Here is a 14,588-nt window from a genome sequence, read left to right on the forward strand (position 1 = left end):
TAGTTAACAAAGCACAGGTAAACATCTTTCTGATATTCTCTGCTTTCAGCCAAATCCATCAGACATCAGCAATTATATCCCTTGTCCCATGGCCTCTTCTGAATCTTGGCGTGAACCTCTAGAAGTTTTATGTAAATGTATGTTTGCAGCCGTTTCTGTATTACCTTTAGTAAAACTGTACTCACATGGGATATCAAAGAGGTTGTCTGATGATTTCCACATTCCATTGGGTCACCTCTCTTTGGAACGGGCACAAATACGGATCTCTTCCAGTCAGTCGACCACATAGTTGCTTCCAAATTTCTTGGCAGAGATGAGTGAGTGCCTCCTATGCCGCCTCACTTTCTTGAAAGATTTCAATTTGTATTCCATCAATTCCTGGTGCCTTGTTCTTTGCCAATTCCTTCAATGCACCTTGGACTTCCTCCTTCAGTAGCATTGGCTCTTAATCATATGCTACCTCTTGAAACGGTTGAACATTAACCATTTCCTTTTGGTACAGTGATTCTGTGTATTCCTTCCATCTTCTTTTAATGCTTTCTGCATGATTCAATAATTTGAGAATTCTTCAGTAATGAAAGTCGAGGCTTGAATTTTTTTCTGCAGTTCCCCCAGCTTGAGAAATACTGAATGTATTAATACCTTCCTTTTTGGTTTTCTGATTCCAGATCTTTACACATTTTGTTGTAATATTTGGCTTTAACTTCTCTAGCTGATCTTTGAAATTTTCTGTTCAGCTCTTGGACCTCCTCATTTCTTCCATTTCTTCCATAGCACTACACAACTACAAAAACATTCTAAAATGGGTATAAAAAGTAGAGCTTATTTAAATATTTAAAGTCATTTGCACATTATACAATGAATGTTTTTTAGTTGGTTTTTAAGTGTTGTCAAGTTGGTTTCAAGTTGGTTTTGACTTTTAGCAACTCTGCATTAGGTTTCCAAGGAGCAGTTGATGGGTTTACAGTGCTGTACTTGTGACCTTTTGGTTCACAATCCTGTGCCGATCCAATAGTGGCAGACCAGGAATTTGCAAAGTCTTGGGGAAAAGCTAGGTGATTTAGAAATGTTATCTTTTCTGCAAGGAAGTAAGACAAAGTGATTATTATCTTTTTAATTTAAATAAATGTCTATGCCTCCAAATTTGTTTTGAAAATTTATAAAGATTATTTTTATTAAAATGTATGTATGAATCTTACAGAAAGTTTTTGCAGCTTTTGTTCCAGACTCTTTTTGGTTCCTGATGAATCAAAACACTCCTTAAGGTTCATTTTAGTGTTGCCAAGCCAATCATTGAAGTTCTTGCAGTGATCTGCAGGAAAAAAGTATGTACATTTTAAAGGGGCTGTGGAAAGAGCTGGATTCATTCAGAGATCCTCATACCTCTTGTCAAAGAGATTTTGAAACTTGCTTCCCACACCCCTGGATAAAGCAGCCTAGAAAAACAGTTATGTTGTACTTTCTACACCAAACCCCCTTTCAGAGCCAGCTGCTACACACCAAGACACTTGGAAAGGCAGTCTGATTGCTGGCATACTCCAGACTCAGTGACCAGTATGAGTGGGCCAAACACTGAGACTCTAAAGACTTTCTTCCATGAAATAAAGATTGGGGACCACAAAGAAATAGATGTTATTTATGTCAGCCATAGATCTGTGAGCTGGAACCCCAGAAGATATGTCTGAGTATTTTTAAAAATATACTCTAAGCAACCAACTCTTGTTAGTCTTAATGTCAGTTTCTGTATTCACAGTACTATAGTCATGCTTCAAGATCCCCAGAAACACAACAGAAAAATCATTGCACTTACCATTCAGTAAATTAGAGAAGTGATCTTGCAAAACACTTTTTTTGGTATTAAATAAATCACTGACACTTTCATATTGCTTCTTTAATTCAGAGAGCTCAGGAGTCAAACAGCCTATTTGATTCTCAAGTAATATCATACTCTGCTTTTGCTGTAGAATTTGCTGTTGTATTTCCTAAATAAAAACAAACAAGCAAACAACCCTAAATCTTAAAGTGGGCTGCTCTACACAGAGCATACTGTATCTTGGTTGTTTTAAAAAGGATCTAGATGACGCCATATTGAGTCGATTTGCTTTTTCTTTGCTGCTAAATTTACAAGGCAATGCAACTTGTTGTTGTTAAGTGTCTTTAAGTCTGTTCTGACTCATAGTGATCCTTTATAGGGTTTTGGAGGAGCAGCTGGTGAGCTTAAACCACCAATCTTGCGGTTCAAACCTACCTTGAGGTCCAACATATTAACCTACAGAGCCACACCAGGACTATAATTACTGTCCATAAGCAATTCAAAGGTGAAAATGCTAACTACACATGAACTGGTTTTCTGAAGTTTCCCAACCATCTCCAACCCCACCTTCTATTCTTGTTGTATTTTGTTGTTGTTAAATGCCCTTGAGTTGGCTATGAGTCATAGCGACCCTGTGTAGAGTTTCTGAGGAACAGCTGGTGGGTTTGAACTGCTGACCTTGTGGTTTGCAATCTAGTTCTGATCCTACAGCACCATATCAGGAGTCCCCCTTCTATTTTCTCTATCTTAGAACAGGTAAAGACCTTGACAAATAAGTGCAATACTAAGGCTGAATCACAGAACAGAGTCTGGTACCTCTAGTTTAGTAAAAATTTCCAAGCTGTCCGAAGGAGACAGGGCATTTAAGAGGGATTCAGTCATCCCAATCTGAGTTTTGGCCTGGTCAAGATCTTCTCTTAGTTCATCTGTGTTGCCACTGAGAGCACTGCGGTTGGATTCACCTGTTAAACTCATTTTTACATGGTCCATTTTGCTCAAAATCGAAGACTCCATCATCTGAAATCATGAAACATATGAAGTACTATAACAAACCTGATTTAATTAGATTTCAAGACTAGGTTGGTAGAAGATAAATTGAGACTTCATTTCACACGGGAATAAATTCTTCTGTATTTGTTGTTCCGCATTATGAATATAACATTTACAAAGTACAAAGAGTAACATGAAAACATTGAAATAAATATCTTTTTGCTTTTCAAGGAGACTAAATTGAATCCTTTCCCCTAAAATAAATTTTAGCCAGTATGACAATTGAGGTGCTATTTCATAGCACTCATTTAAAGATATGTTAAAACATGAAAAAATAAAGACCAGCATTTAATGAATGTTTAGCATAGACACATCCTCATAGTAAACACTTTACATATAATGTAGAGGTTTAAGAAGGTCAAGTAACTTATTAAATATCACAAGAAGTTGGCAGAATCAGAACCTTGTCCACAAAGCCTAACTCCAGAGTTCATATTTAGTTTTCTTTAGATCAACCACCATATACTTTGATCTAAATAAAACTGCAACAAATGTTTTTACAAAACAGAAAATGAAACTTGGGTCAATCTCTCTGTGTAGCCCTGTAGTGACTGAAACAATGGTCTTTGAGCCAAATTCTCCCTTTCTACACCCAAGGACAAGATTCTCATGAGAAAACCCTTGTTATTTTAGATGCAAGCAAACCATCATCTCTATTCCACACAAGAAGCCTGTAAAATAAGTGAAATGAGAATAAAGCTATGCAAAACTACAATATTAATCATTCTTAAAATGGAACACATTTACTAGACTATTCCAAATATTAAAAAATTTAAAACACGTATTGCACAAATTTAATAAAGGTGAATTCAACAATGATTCTAATTTTATTTTAATTTGAATGTTTAGAATTTATGATTTATGAACATAGCAGATATTTCAAAAACAAAAATAAAAGAAAACTTAGATTGGAGAATTTAAGAAATTTTTTCTTACCTGCAACTCAAGAGGTACTTCACTGGTTTGAAGCAGAAATTGTATCTCAGCCACTCTTCTAAAAAATTCTGGAAGTTTTTGTTCTTCAACTTGCAACTCTTCCTAAAACAAAATTTTAAAGATAAATATAATTTTATTTTTTTATTTCCTGATAGTCATGATTACTGTTGTTGATATACAGAAATGAGAAAGCCTTTTAAATTGGATTTTTGGCAGAGTTCCAGTAGTCAGACAAATGTTATGACCAAGTGAGGCATTCTAGCTTTAAGACAGCGATTAAATGTTTGTAAACCCCCTTTGTGACAGACATTTGTTAACCATAAATTAGCTCAGAGTTGATCTTGTTGACTAGATTTCCTAGCTTCCTGAGCAATAACCTCTGGAATTCCCTGAATAACTGAGGGATCTTTATCATTTAAAAACTTAACAAGATTTGTGCAGGTAAATGTCTCCATGACAGACACCACCTAGCAATCCCACAGGGCAAGGTTCAATCAATCATGATCAAATTACTGGGTGATTTTCTGTTCGCCTCCCTTTTTTTTTCTTAACTTCATTGTAACTAGCCTACATTGCACCAATTGGGTTTATCTGTTTACAGAATAACTGCTGAAGTAAATCTTATTATTTAAAAATACTTTGTGTTTTAACAAGACAATATTTAAAGGGGTGAGGTCTATGCCAAAAAGAATGCACATCCTGCCTAGAAGTACTAAATTTCATAAATATGAAAACTGAGCCTTGGAGTCCCATTTTTGTTGTTAAGTGCCTCTGAGTCTGTTCCAATGCATAGAGAAATCCCTGTATAGGATTTCCCCAAGGTTGCTTTTAACTGCTGACCCGGTGGTTCAAATTGACCTTGCGAGTGGGTCCAGTGCTTATCCTACAGCACCACACCAGGACTCCCTGGGAGGCACAAATGGGTTAACAGGGTTTGGATGCTAATCCAAAAATTGGAGGTTTTTCAGATTCAGATCTACTTCTGAAAAAAACCAACCATTCTGATAGATTGTTGTTAAGTGCCATCAAGTCAGTCTGACTCACAGTGACCCAGTATAGGTTTTCCAAGGAGCCATGGGTGAGCTTGAACCACCAACCTTGCAGTCCACAGCACCACACCAGGACTCCATTCTGGTACATTTAAGGTCCCAAAGAGTTTGAATTAACTTGGCAGCAACTCGTTAAATTGGACCACAAATCACACATAAACTGACATATACTTTGGCAGAATTTGGGCCACAGGCTAAAAGTGTATAATCCTTAACTTCATGTATTCAGAGAATGTGCTGTTAGTTCTAATCCATGGGGCAACCCCATGTATACAGAGAACTACTCCATAGGGTTTGCAAGACTGTGACCTTTCAGAAGCAGATTGCCAAGCCTTCCTTACAAGGTGCTCCTGTCTATCTTTCAAGGAGCTCTGGTAGAGTAGGGGTTACGAATCAGGTTGCTAAAGTCAAGGTCGGCAGTTCGAAACTACCAGCTGTTCCATGGGAGAAAAACGAGGCTTTCTTCTCCTGTAATGATTTACACCCTCGAAAACCCTGTGCAGAGTCACTATGAGTTTGAACTGACTCCACCTCCACGGCACATAACAATAACAACATCTTTTTGTTGTTAGGTGCCATAGAGTTGATATTGACTCATAGCAATCCTATGCACAGCAGAACGAAACACTGCCCAATCCTGGGCCAACCTCACTATCTTTCCCAAGCTTGAGCCCACTGATGCTGCCACTTTGTCAATCCATCTGGCTGGGGGTTTTCCTCTTTTTCTCTGACCCTCCACCCTACCAAACATGATATTAATAGTACATTGTTAGACCATTTGAACCACCTGTTAATTGTTAAGTGCCATTTCCGAGTGGCTGGTGAGTTTGAACCACAGACTTTTACAATTGATTTATTTTTTACTTGCTCCAAGAAACCAAATGCAACATTAACAAATGTTAATTTCCACATGGAAATTATGGAAAACCAAATATTTTATCACTGTTAAATTACCTTCAGTCTTTCTGTTTCTTCTTCTGTCAGTGGTAATTCCACCTTTTGAAGGACCTTTTCAATCCATTCATCAATGACATTTTTTAAGCTAAAAAGTTTGTCCCACAAAGCCAGAGCTCGACCGAGATTTTCATAGTAGTCCTCTGTCTTCTCATTTATCTACCATAAATAAAAATCAGAAATTACATATTGAAACATATGTGAAACACTGTTTCATTCATACACCATTTTAAAACCAAATGTTAGTTTATGATTATTAGGTAAATAATTTGCTTTATTCATCAACAAAAGAATTTGCCTTTTATTTATTCAGCTGAGGTGAAAATATAATGCAGACATATCCTTAATTTGTAATTCACAAAAATATCACTACTACTCAACCAAAATAAATATATTACACGTCAGTAACCTTTATGAATGTGCAGTATTTATTTGAAATAAAATGAGTTTATATTTCTTTATTTAAATGATTCTACACCTATTTGCTAGTAGTGCCAGTCATAACATTTGAATATTTTGACAAAAAGCATTTTTGAATTTGGAAATTAAATGAAGATACACATTCAATAAATCAGTTAAAATGTTATAAAGTAGAATTTCAATTCAATTAAATTATCACATACATCAAGCCACCGATCAACAATAATATTAGCCTCTTTTTCAAAAGGTGGTTCTTCAAAGGTTCTCATTTTATTTAGATGAAATTGTAGGTTTTTGCAGATCTGGTTTATCTTGTCCACATTTTCCAGATGCTCATTAAATTCTTCTTTCACAATTTCAATCTGTAAAAAGTATACAGAAAATATTTTTGATACATTGAGAGACAAGCTGACAAGAACAACCAATTTATTATTATTCAGTTAAAAAAAAAACATAATACATAGTTCCTTCTGATATTACTCTTCTTTAAAGTATAGCTTTATTGGTCTACTTTCTCCATGAAAAGTTTATAGAATTATAAACATCTGGTATAATGCAAATCCTCAACCCAATTATCTTCCCACACAGCATGATGAAATATTTATAATGATCTAAAGCCATGTTTCTAGTTCATGTGAAATAACATTCACTCCCCCAAAGCCATCATTTAATGATATAAAAAAATTAGTTCCTAAATTAATCTAACAAGCAATAATCCTTGTACCTAAGAACCTAAGTTCTTGTCTGAATAAAATAATGAAAACCTCCATAATCTTTGATAAAACTTATATTTTAATCTTGCTGTTGTTGTTAAGTGCCATCAAGTCATATGGGTTCCAACCCATAGCAACTCTGTACAGGGTATCTGAGGCTGTAAATCTTTATGGGAGCAGAAAGCTTCATCTTTCTCCCGCGAAGCAGCTGGTAGTTTCGAACTGCTGACTGTAAGGTTTGCAGCCTGATTCGTAACCACTACGCTACCAGAGTTACATGATTCTAAATCCAACATCATTTTTGACACAACAGGTCAAACTTTGCTTTCTCAAAAAATTAATGACCTTAAAATATAAAATAAAACTTGGGTGTTACCTAATGTAATTGTAATGTTTCACTCAATTTACTAATTTCAAACAAGTCCTATAAATGACTAGGTAATTTTTTAAAATAGAGATAACTCATGATCAAAAAGCAAAATGTACACCCTAGGTGAACTACCATTCCAGAAATATGGAGGAGACACACTTTTTCCATTTTCAGACTAAGTGCAACTACGAACACTGAACATTATTTGAAAACAAACATAAGAATACTCTGAAAGGTGGAAAGAGGGTCACTAGCTCCTTAAGAAGGACACAGCAGTGAGCGCCTTGAATTTTCTTTGGGGCTTTAGTATCTCAGACTAGGTGCTAAAGAGATGGCAACCTGGAAACACCATGAAGTACAGACCAAAATAAGCCATGAAAAATATCTGTTCTCTTTAGTCAAAGAAACAGAAACCAGGCAGAAACCACTTAGCAAATAAATGTTCATTAGAGCAAAATACCACACACAGGTTGTGAAACAACTCCCATCTATGATACTGAAACAGACAATGCCACACTCCACCTCAGCAGGCTGGTGTCAGAAAAGACCAAAGAGAGCTGACACATTCATCCCTGCTTGGCAGTAACAAACCCTTGTAGGGTCAGTAAAAGCCACATGGTGGAGGTGGTAGTGGTGGTGTGTTGTGGAGTAGTGCTGACTCATAACAACCCTTCACAGGGTTTCCAAGGTTGTAAATCTTTACGGAAGCAGCAGTAATTAGGCAGCTAGGAGGAATTTGTAAAAGTAAGGAACCGGAGTCCTGGTGTGGTGCAGTGGGTTAATGTGCAGGACTGCAAAGTTGGTTTGAACTGCAAGGTCTGCAGTTCAAGCTCACTAGTCACTACTCAGAAACCCTATACAGCGTCGCTATGGGTTGGAACTGCCTCGGTGGCACTTAACAACAAAAAGTAAGGAACCTGCCTCTCACCCCTTCTCAGTAAACAAGGAGTCCCTATGATGGTTGTCAAGAGAAGCCAAACAGGGATGCTGAAACTCTACTCCCCACTTGGTAGTAATAAGGCAGCATCCAGACTTCCTTTGATGGAGTGGTGTCACAGAAAGCCAGCTACAACACAAGCCAGCACAGGAGACAAAGAAGGACATTATATAATGGATGAAGGATTCATTGAACATGAGGTCATAACTATAATAAACATTTATGCACCTAATCAAAGAATCTCAAAATACATAAATCAGCCCTGGTGTGGTGCTGTGGGTTAATGTGCTAGACTGCAAGCTTAGTTGGAACTATAAGGTTGGTGGTTCAAGCTCACCAGCTGCTCATTAGAAACTCTATATCGCGTCACTATGAGTCAGAACTGACTTAATGGCACTTAACAACAGACCTGAAGAGAGAAAAGGACAATTACACAATTGTTGTTAAGTGCCCTAGAGTCAGTTCGGACTCATAGTGAGCCTGTATAGGGTTTCCAAGGCTGTTACTGATGAAGATCAAAGAACACAGCCTTCGGTATGGATTGCATCTCAAAGTCAAGAAAACAAAAATCCTCACCACTGGACCAATAAACAACAGTCTTATCAAAGGAGAAAAGATTGAAGTTGTCAAGGACTTCATTCTTCTTGGATCAACATCAACGTTCGCGGAAGCAGCAGTCAAGAGATCAGACGACGTATTGCATTAGGCAAATCTGCTGCACAGGAACTTTTTAAAGTGTTGAAAAGCAAAGATGTCACCTTGAGGACTAAGGTGCCCCTGACCCAAGCCATGATATTTTCAATAACCTCATATGGATGCGAAAGCTGGACAGTGAATAAGGAAGATCGTAGAAGAATTGATGCCTTTGAGTTGTGGTGTTGGAGGAGAATACTAAAAGTGCCATGGACTGCCAAAAGAACCAATAGATCTGTTTTGGAAGAAGTGCAGCCAGAGTGCTCCTTGAAGGCCAAGATGGCTAAGCTTCGTCTCTCATACTTTGGACATATTGTCAGGAGGGAACAGTTGCTGGAGAAGGACGTCATGCTGGGTAAGATGGAGGATCAGAGAAAAAGAGGAAGACCCCCAACGAGATGGATCAGCCAAGTGGCATCATTGATGGCGTCAAGTGTGGCAGCAATAGTGAGGTTGGCCCAGGATCGGACATTGTTTCGTTCTGCTGTGCATGGGGTCGCTATGAGTCGGTTCCAACTCGATGGCACCTGACAACAACAACAAATCTTTTGGGGAGCAGAAAGCCTCCTCTTTCTCTCCTGATACAAAAATAGCAGGATATTTTAATACATCATATTCAAGGACAGTCAGAACAACTAGAGGAAAATTCAGTAAAGACACTAACAGCTAAACAACCAACTTGAGCTCATAGACATATATATTAACACTCCACCCAACAATAGCACACTATACATATATTATTCTCCAGTGCACATGAAACACTCTCCAGAAAAGATCGTTACGTTGGGCCGCAAAGTTAACCTCAATAAATAAAAGAAAAAAAATTCCTCTAGGATACCAATTAGAACATGTATTAGAAAATACGCAAAAGACCTAACAGACATTTTTCCAAAAGGTTATAAAAATATATTTAATAAACATATGGGGGGGGAGGTTTACATAAGATCCAAATTTCACAGTTCAATATCTAACATGACAAATTTCCATAGAAAAATCACTCGTTATACCAAAACCAAGGAGGCAGAGAAAGATGACAATCTAGGCAGAAAGGCTGTGTAGGCTCTCTGAAGCAAGGATACGGAAAACCAGACAAGACAGATACAGACAATGGTCCTGGAACTCTGGGCTCCAGAGAACGGCGAGAAAAGTGGATCAAGTACTTATTGGGAGACAGAGTTAAAAATACTTGGAAAGAGACCAGATTACTGATAAGTAGCATCAGCAGCAGCAACAGCAATGGAACTGCCGCATCCATCTATCAAAACCAAACAGATCTCAACCTGAATAAAATAATAAAAAGATGTCAATACCAGAAATCACAGAGTTGTTAAAATTATCTGGAAAAAATTTAAGCTGCCATCATACAATGTTTTAGTTAGTAGTTATAAACTTTTGAAACTAAAAAAAAAAAAAAAGCCTCAGCAAAGAAACAGAAGATTAAAAAGGAGAATCATATGAAAAGATTAGAACTAAAACAATAATAATCAACTAAAACACTCAGTGGGTGAGCTCAACAGTAAAATGGAGGAGATGGAGACAAGAATCCACAAACTTGAAGATAAAACATGGGGGAACAGCCCATCTGAAAAACAGAAAAAACTGGCTTACAAAAAAGTGAAGGTAAACTCAGGAGAGCCCTGTATGACAAAGAAAAATCTAACATTCATATCATCAAGGATGTGCTCTCTGATCTTCATCAGTAAGTGTTTTAAGTCCTCTTCACTTTCAGCAAGCAAGGAATATACTTAGGAATTACAATTAAGGAAAAAACCCAAAAACTGTTGACATACCAACAATCTGATGGATCTCCAAAGAATTATACTAAGTGAAAAAGAGCCAGCAAAACAATCAGTTACATTCTTGAAACAACAACCTTACAGAAATAAGAACAGATCAGTAGTTGCCAGGGGTTAAGGAAGAGGAGAATACTGAAAGTGCCATGGGCTACCAAATAAACCAACAGATCCACTATTTTGGAAGGAGTATAGCCAGAGTGCACCTTGGAGGCCAAGATGGTCAAACTTCATCTCTCATACTTTGGACATACTGTCAGGAAGGACAAGTCACTGGAGAAGGATATGTTTGTTAAGGTGGAGGGTCAGAGAAAAAGAGGAAGACCCCCAATGAGATGGATTGGCCAAGTGGCAACATCGATGGACTCAAGCGTAGCAACAGTAGTGTGGTTGGCCCAGGATTGGGCAGTGTTTCGTTCTGCTGTGCATAAGGTCGCTATGAGTCAGTACGGACTTGATGGCACCTAACAACAACAAGGAGGAGATAGATACAGGAGGGAAGTAAGCACAGCTATAAAAGGGCAAGCTGAAGAAGCCTTGTGGTGATGGAAACATCTGTGTCACAGTCAGTATCCTGCTTGTGATAATGGAACTGCAGCTTTGCAAGATGGCACCACTGGGGAAAACTCAGGAAAGAGCACACAGATCTCTCTGGATTCTTTCTTATAATTACATGAGAGTTTGCAAAAAGCTTAATTAGAAAAGAAAAGCATCTTTTTAAAAAAAACACACAAAACCAAACTGTGGAGGCATCTGTCTCTTGACTCAATTCACACTGATAAATTGGAAGAACTGGGATTCTACCCTAGGTCCTTTTTTCTCATGGTTCAGGACTCTGTATTGGGAATAATTATCTGTTCAAAAAAAGAAGGAAAAACATATGTATATATTTACATCCTAATGATTCTAAATGCACTGAATGTTGACTTTACATTGGCACCAGCTACAAATGAGTGAAGAGGAATGGACAGGAAAGGGTACTTTTTAGCATAGAGAGGAACTGTGGGTTTTGTTCTACAATGAATAGCGGGGGTTAAAATAAAGGAAACATGGCCAACTTTGACATTTTCCAAACTTTAATAGTCCCTTGATATTCCAGTCTTCTAGTTTTACTTTTTCACTTGTGCTTTCATTAAAGAGGATAGAAATTTGGCACCATACCCTAGATAAACATCCAGGTTTCTATGGTTTTGAAGGACAAAAGTTCCCAGTGGTATCATACTTCAACCACTAGGGCAAAGTATCATGAAGATATATAATATTCTACAGCAATTGACTGTTTCTCCAGAACCTAAGTCATCACAAAATTCCTAGAAAGTTATATTAACATCAAGGGGAAACTTACAAATCAGTACCAAAATGTACTTATGCCAGAGAGCTTTAAAAAAAAAAAAATTCCAAGGAAAGGAACACTAACACATTAGAACTGTTATATCCACACATATAATTACAATTCCAGCCAATTTATAAAGTGCCCATATGCTAAATATGTACAAAATTCCAAATAGCAAAAATAAGCTTGCACTTTTATACATTTTTACAGATAGTTGTTGCTGTTAAATGCCTTCGAGTGGGTTCTGACTCATAGCGACCCTATCTAGGGTTTTCAAGGCATCACATCTTTATGGGAGTAGAAAGGCTCATCTTTCACTCCCAGAGTGGCTACCGGGCTCGAACTGTGGACCTTGTGGTTTGCAGTCCAGTGCTGATCACATGGAGCCATGGAACTCCAAAAGGGTGCCATTCTGTTTATTTTTAAAAAGCACACTTGTGAGCATGCCTCTACAGTTGAAGAAAGGGCATGGACAGAAGCAAGTTAACCAAATTTTACACTTCTGCCATGCAAAAGTTAACCAAATTTTACACTTCATGCAATGATTGAGACATGACTTTTTGGTTAGATAGACCTGGGTTTAAAGAAATGATTCTACAACTTATTAGCCAGGCAGTCTTGGGAAAGTTAGTTAATCTCTGTTTCTTTTAGTTTTCTTTTCACAGAAAGAAGTTGTGAATCTTTCCAGATCCCAAGTCATAATTTCCATGTGCAGGACCAATATACATGGAAATCTGGACCCAGGGAATGGCTTTTCCTTCCAGCTCTGTGAGATTTCCTTTTGATTCAATGGGGAAGATAAGTTCTAGCTCTCTGGAGACCAGCGCTTTGCCCCAACCTTCTCTTGCCTGCTCACCTTTGCTGAAGAACCCAGGCACACATGCAGACCAACAGAGGAGAGGGAGACATAAAGGGAGCGACTGTCCCTGGGGGCTCCTTATCCTCAATTGCCTTTACCAGGTTATTGCCAATGAAGAGGCAATATCTATCCAGAGACATAAAGAGCTTGTCTATATTTTGAGTGGGCCACAAGACCCCACTCATCTTTTACCAGAGAACTTGCTAGGGGTATTAGGGGCTCATAAAATAATAATTAAGCAGTGTCATTTGGTCTTATTCTTTAAGTACATACCTACCTTGACTATCTCATTGCAAAGCTGAAATGTTGGTAGGGTAGGATTGAGACTCTTTGTTCCCATTCAGAAACCCTCTATGGGGTTTCTGATGAGCGGCTCATGGGTTTGAACCACTGACATTGTGGTTAGCAGTCCAGTGCTTATCTACAGCACCACACCAGGACTCCTATAGTTAGTTATTCCCCAAACTCTGTAAGCCTCAGTTTTCTCACGGGTATAAAAGAAATACTACTACTATCACTGCAAGGCAACTGTAAGAATGAAATCATACAATATGCCAAGTATGCAGCAGACAATGACCCAGCAGAAGTTATCATCATAATCTTATTATTATTTAAGAACCTCAAACTCACATGATAATCCTATTTGGAATAAAACCAGTGTGTCTAGCTTCAGGATGTTCTGGCTTCAATGGTAATATTTATTCAGGGATAGCGTGTATGGTTAGATTAGTGAAGAAAGAAGGAAATCAGTAAATCTGCAAAGTGATGCAATGCATACTTTTGGTATTAAACATTTTCCTTATCTATTATTATTTTCTCCACCACTCGTCTGTCAGTTTGTTGTACTGTGGTGGCTTGTGAGTTGCTGTGATTCTGAAAGCTATGCAACCAGTATTTTTAATGCCAGCAGGGTCACCCAGGGTGGACAGGTTTCAGATGAGCTTCCAGATGAAGACAGTCTAGGAAGAAGGAGTGAAGAACTACTTCTGAATATTTACAGGAAAGCCCTGTAGGTGCATGGATATTATCCCATCACAGACAGCGTTGTACCTCATGACTGATCTGGATATGTTCTTTTTGACAGTGAATGCAACACAATTCCTATTCAATTTGTCATTTCTGGCATAGTAAATCATGTGGTCATTACACTCAAAATGGCCAATACCAGGCAGCTCACTAATGCCTAAGATATCGATGTTTATGTGCTCCATTTCATTTTTGACAACTTCCAATTTTCCCAGATTCATACTTTGTACAGTCCATGTTTGGATTTTCAGTGGCTGTTTACAGCTGTTTCTCTTCATTTTGAGTTGAGCCCCATCAGCAAATGAAGGTACCGCGGGCTTTTCTTCCACGGGCTTTACTCCATTCAAGGACCTCTGGTAGCATAGAGGTTACGAATCGGGCTGTGAACCTCAAGGTCGGCAGTTCGAACTACCAGCTGTTTTGTAGGAGAAAGATGAGTCTTTCTGCTCCCGTAAAGAGTTACAGCCTCGGAAACCCTATATAGGGTCACTAAAAGTCAGAACCTACTCCACAGCATGTAACAACAACAACAAGAGGGAAGCCCAGGTAATACCACTATTATTCAAATTTATGCACCAACCACTAAAGCCAGTGAGGATGAAATACAAGAAGTCTACCAACTTCTTCAATCTAAAATTGATC

General features: G+C 38.0%; 1 protein-coding gene across 1 annotated transcript in view; it reads right to left on the reverse strand.

The window, feature by feature from the left end:
* SYNE2 (spectrin repeat containing, nuclear envelope 2) overlaps positions 1 to 14,588 on the reverse strand; it is a 366,194-nt gene that overhangs the window by 228,966 nt on the left and 122,640 nt on the right. The window contains exons 32-37 of the mRNA XM_006864568.1: positions 6,426 to 6,584; positions 5,803 to 5,961; positions 3,800 to 3,901; positions 2,630 to 2,830; positions 1,811 to 1,982; positions 1,200 to 1,312 (exon numbers count right to left, since the gene is read on the reverse strand). Coding sequence (XP_006864630.1) covers positions 1,200 to 1,312; positions 1,811 to 1,982; positions 2,630 to 2,830; positions 3,800 to 3,901; positions 5,803 to 5,961; positions 6,426 to 6,584 — 906 coding nt within the window. The remainder of the gene's footprint in view (positions 1 to 1,199; positions 1,313 to 1,810; positions 1,983 to 2,629; positions 2,831 to 3,799; positions 3,902 to 5,802; positions 5,962 to 6,425; positions 6,585 to 14,588) is intronic.

Source organism: Chrysochloris asiatica, unplaced genomic scaffold, assembly GCF_000296735.1.
Source record: "Chrysochloris asiatica unplaced genomic scaffold, ChrAsi1.0 scaffold00067, whole genome shotgun sequence".
Lineage (NCBI taxonomy): Eukaryota > Metazoa > Chordata > Mammalia > Afrosoricida > Chrysochloridae > Chrysochloris > Chrysochloris asiatica.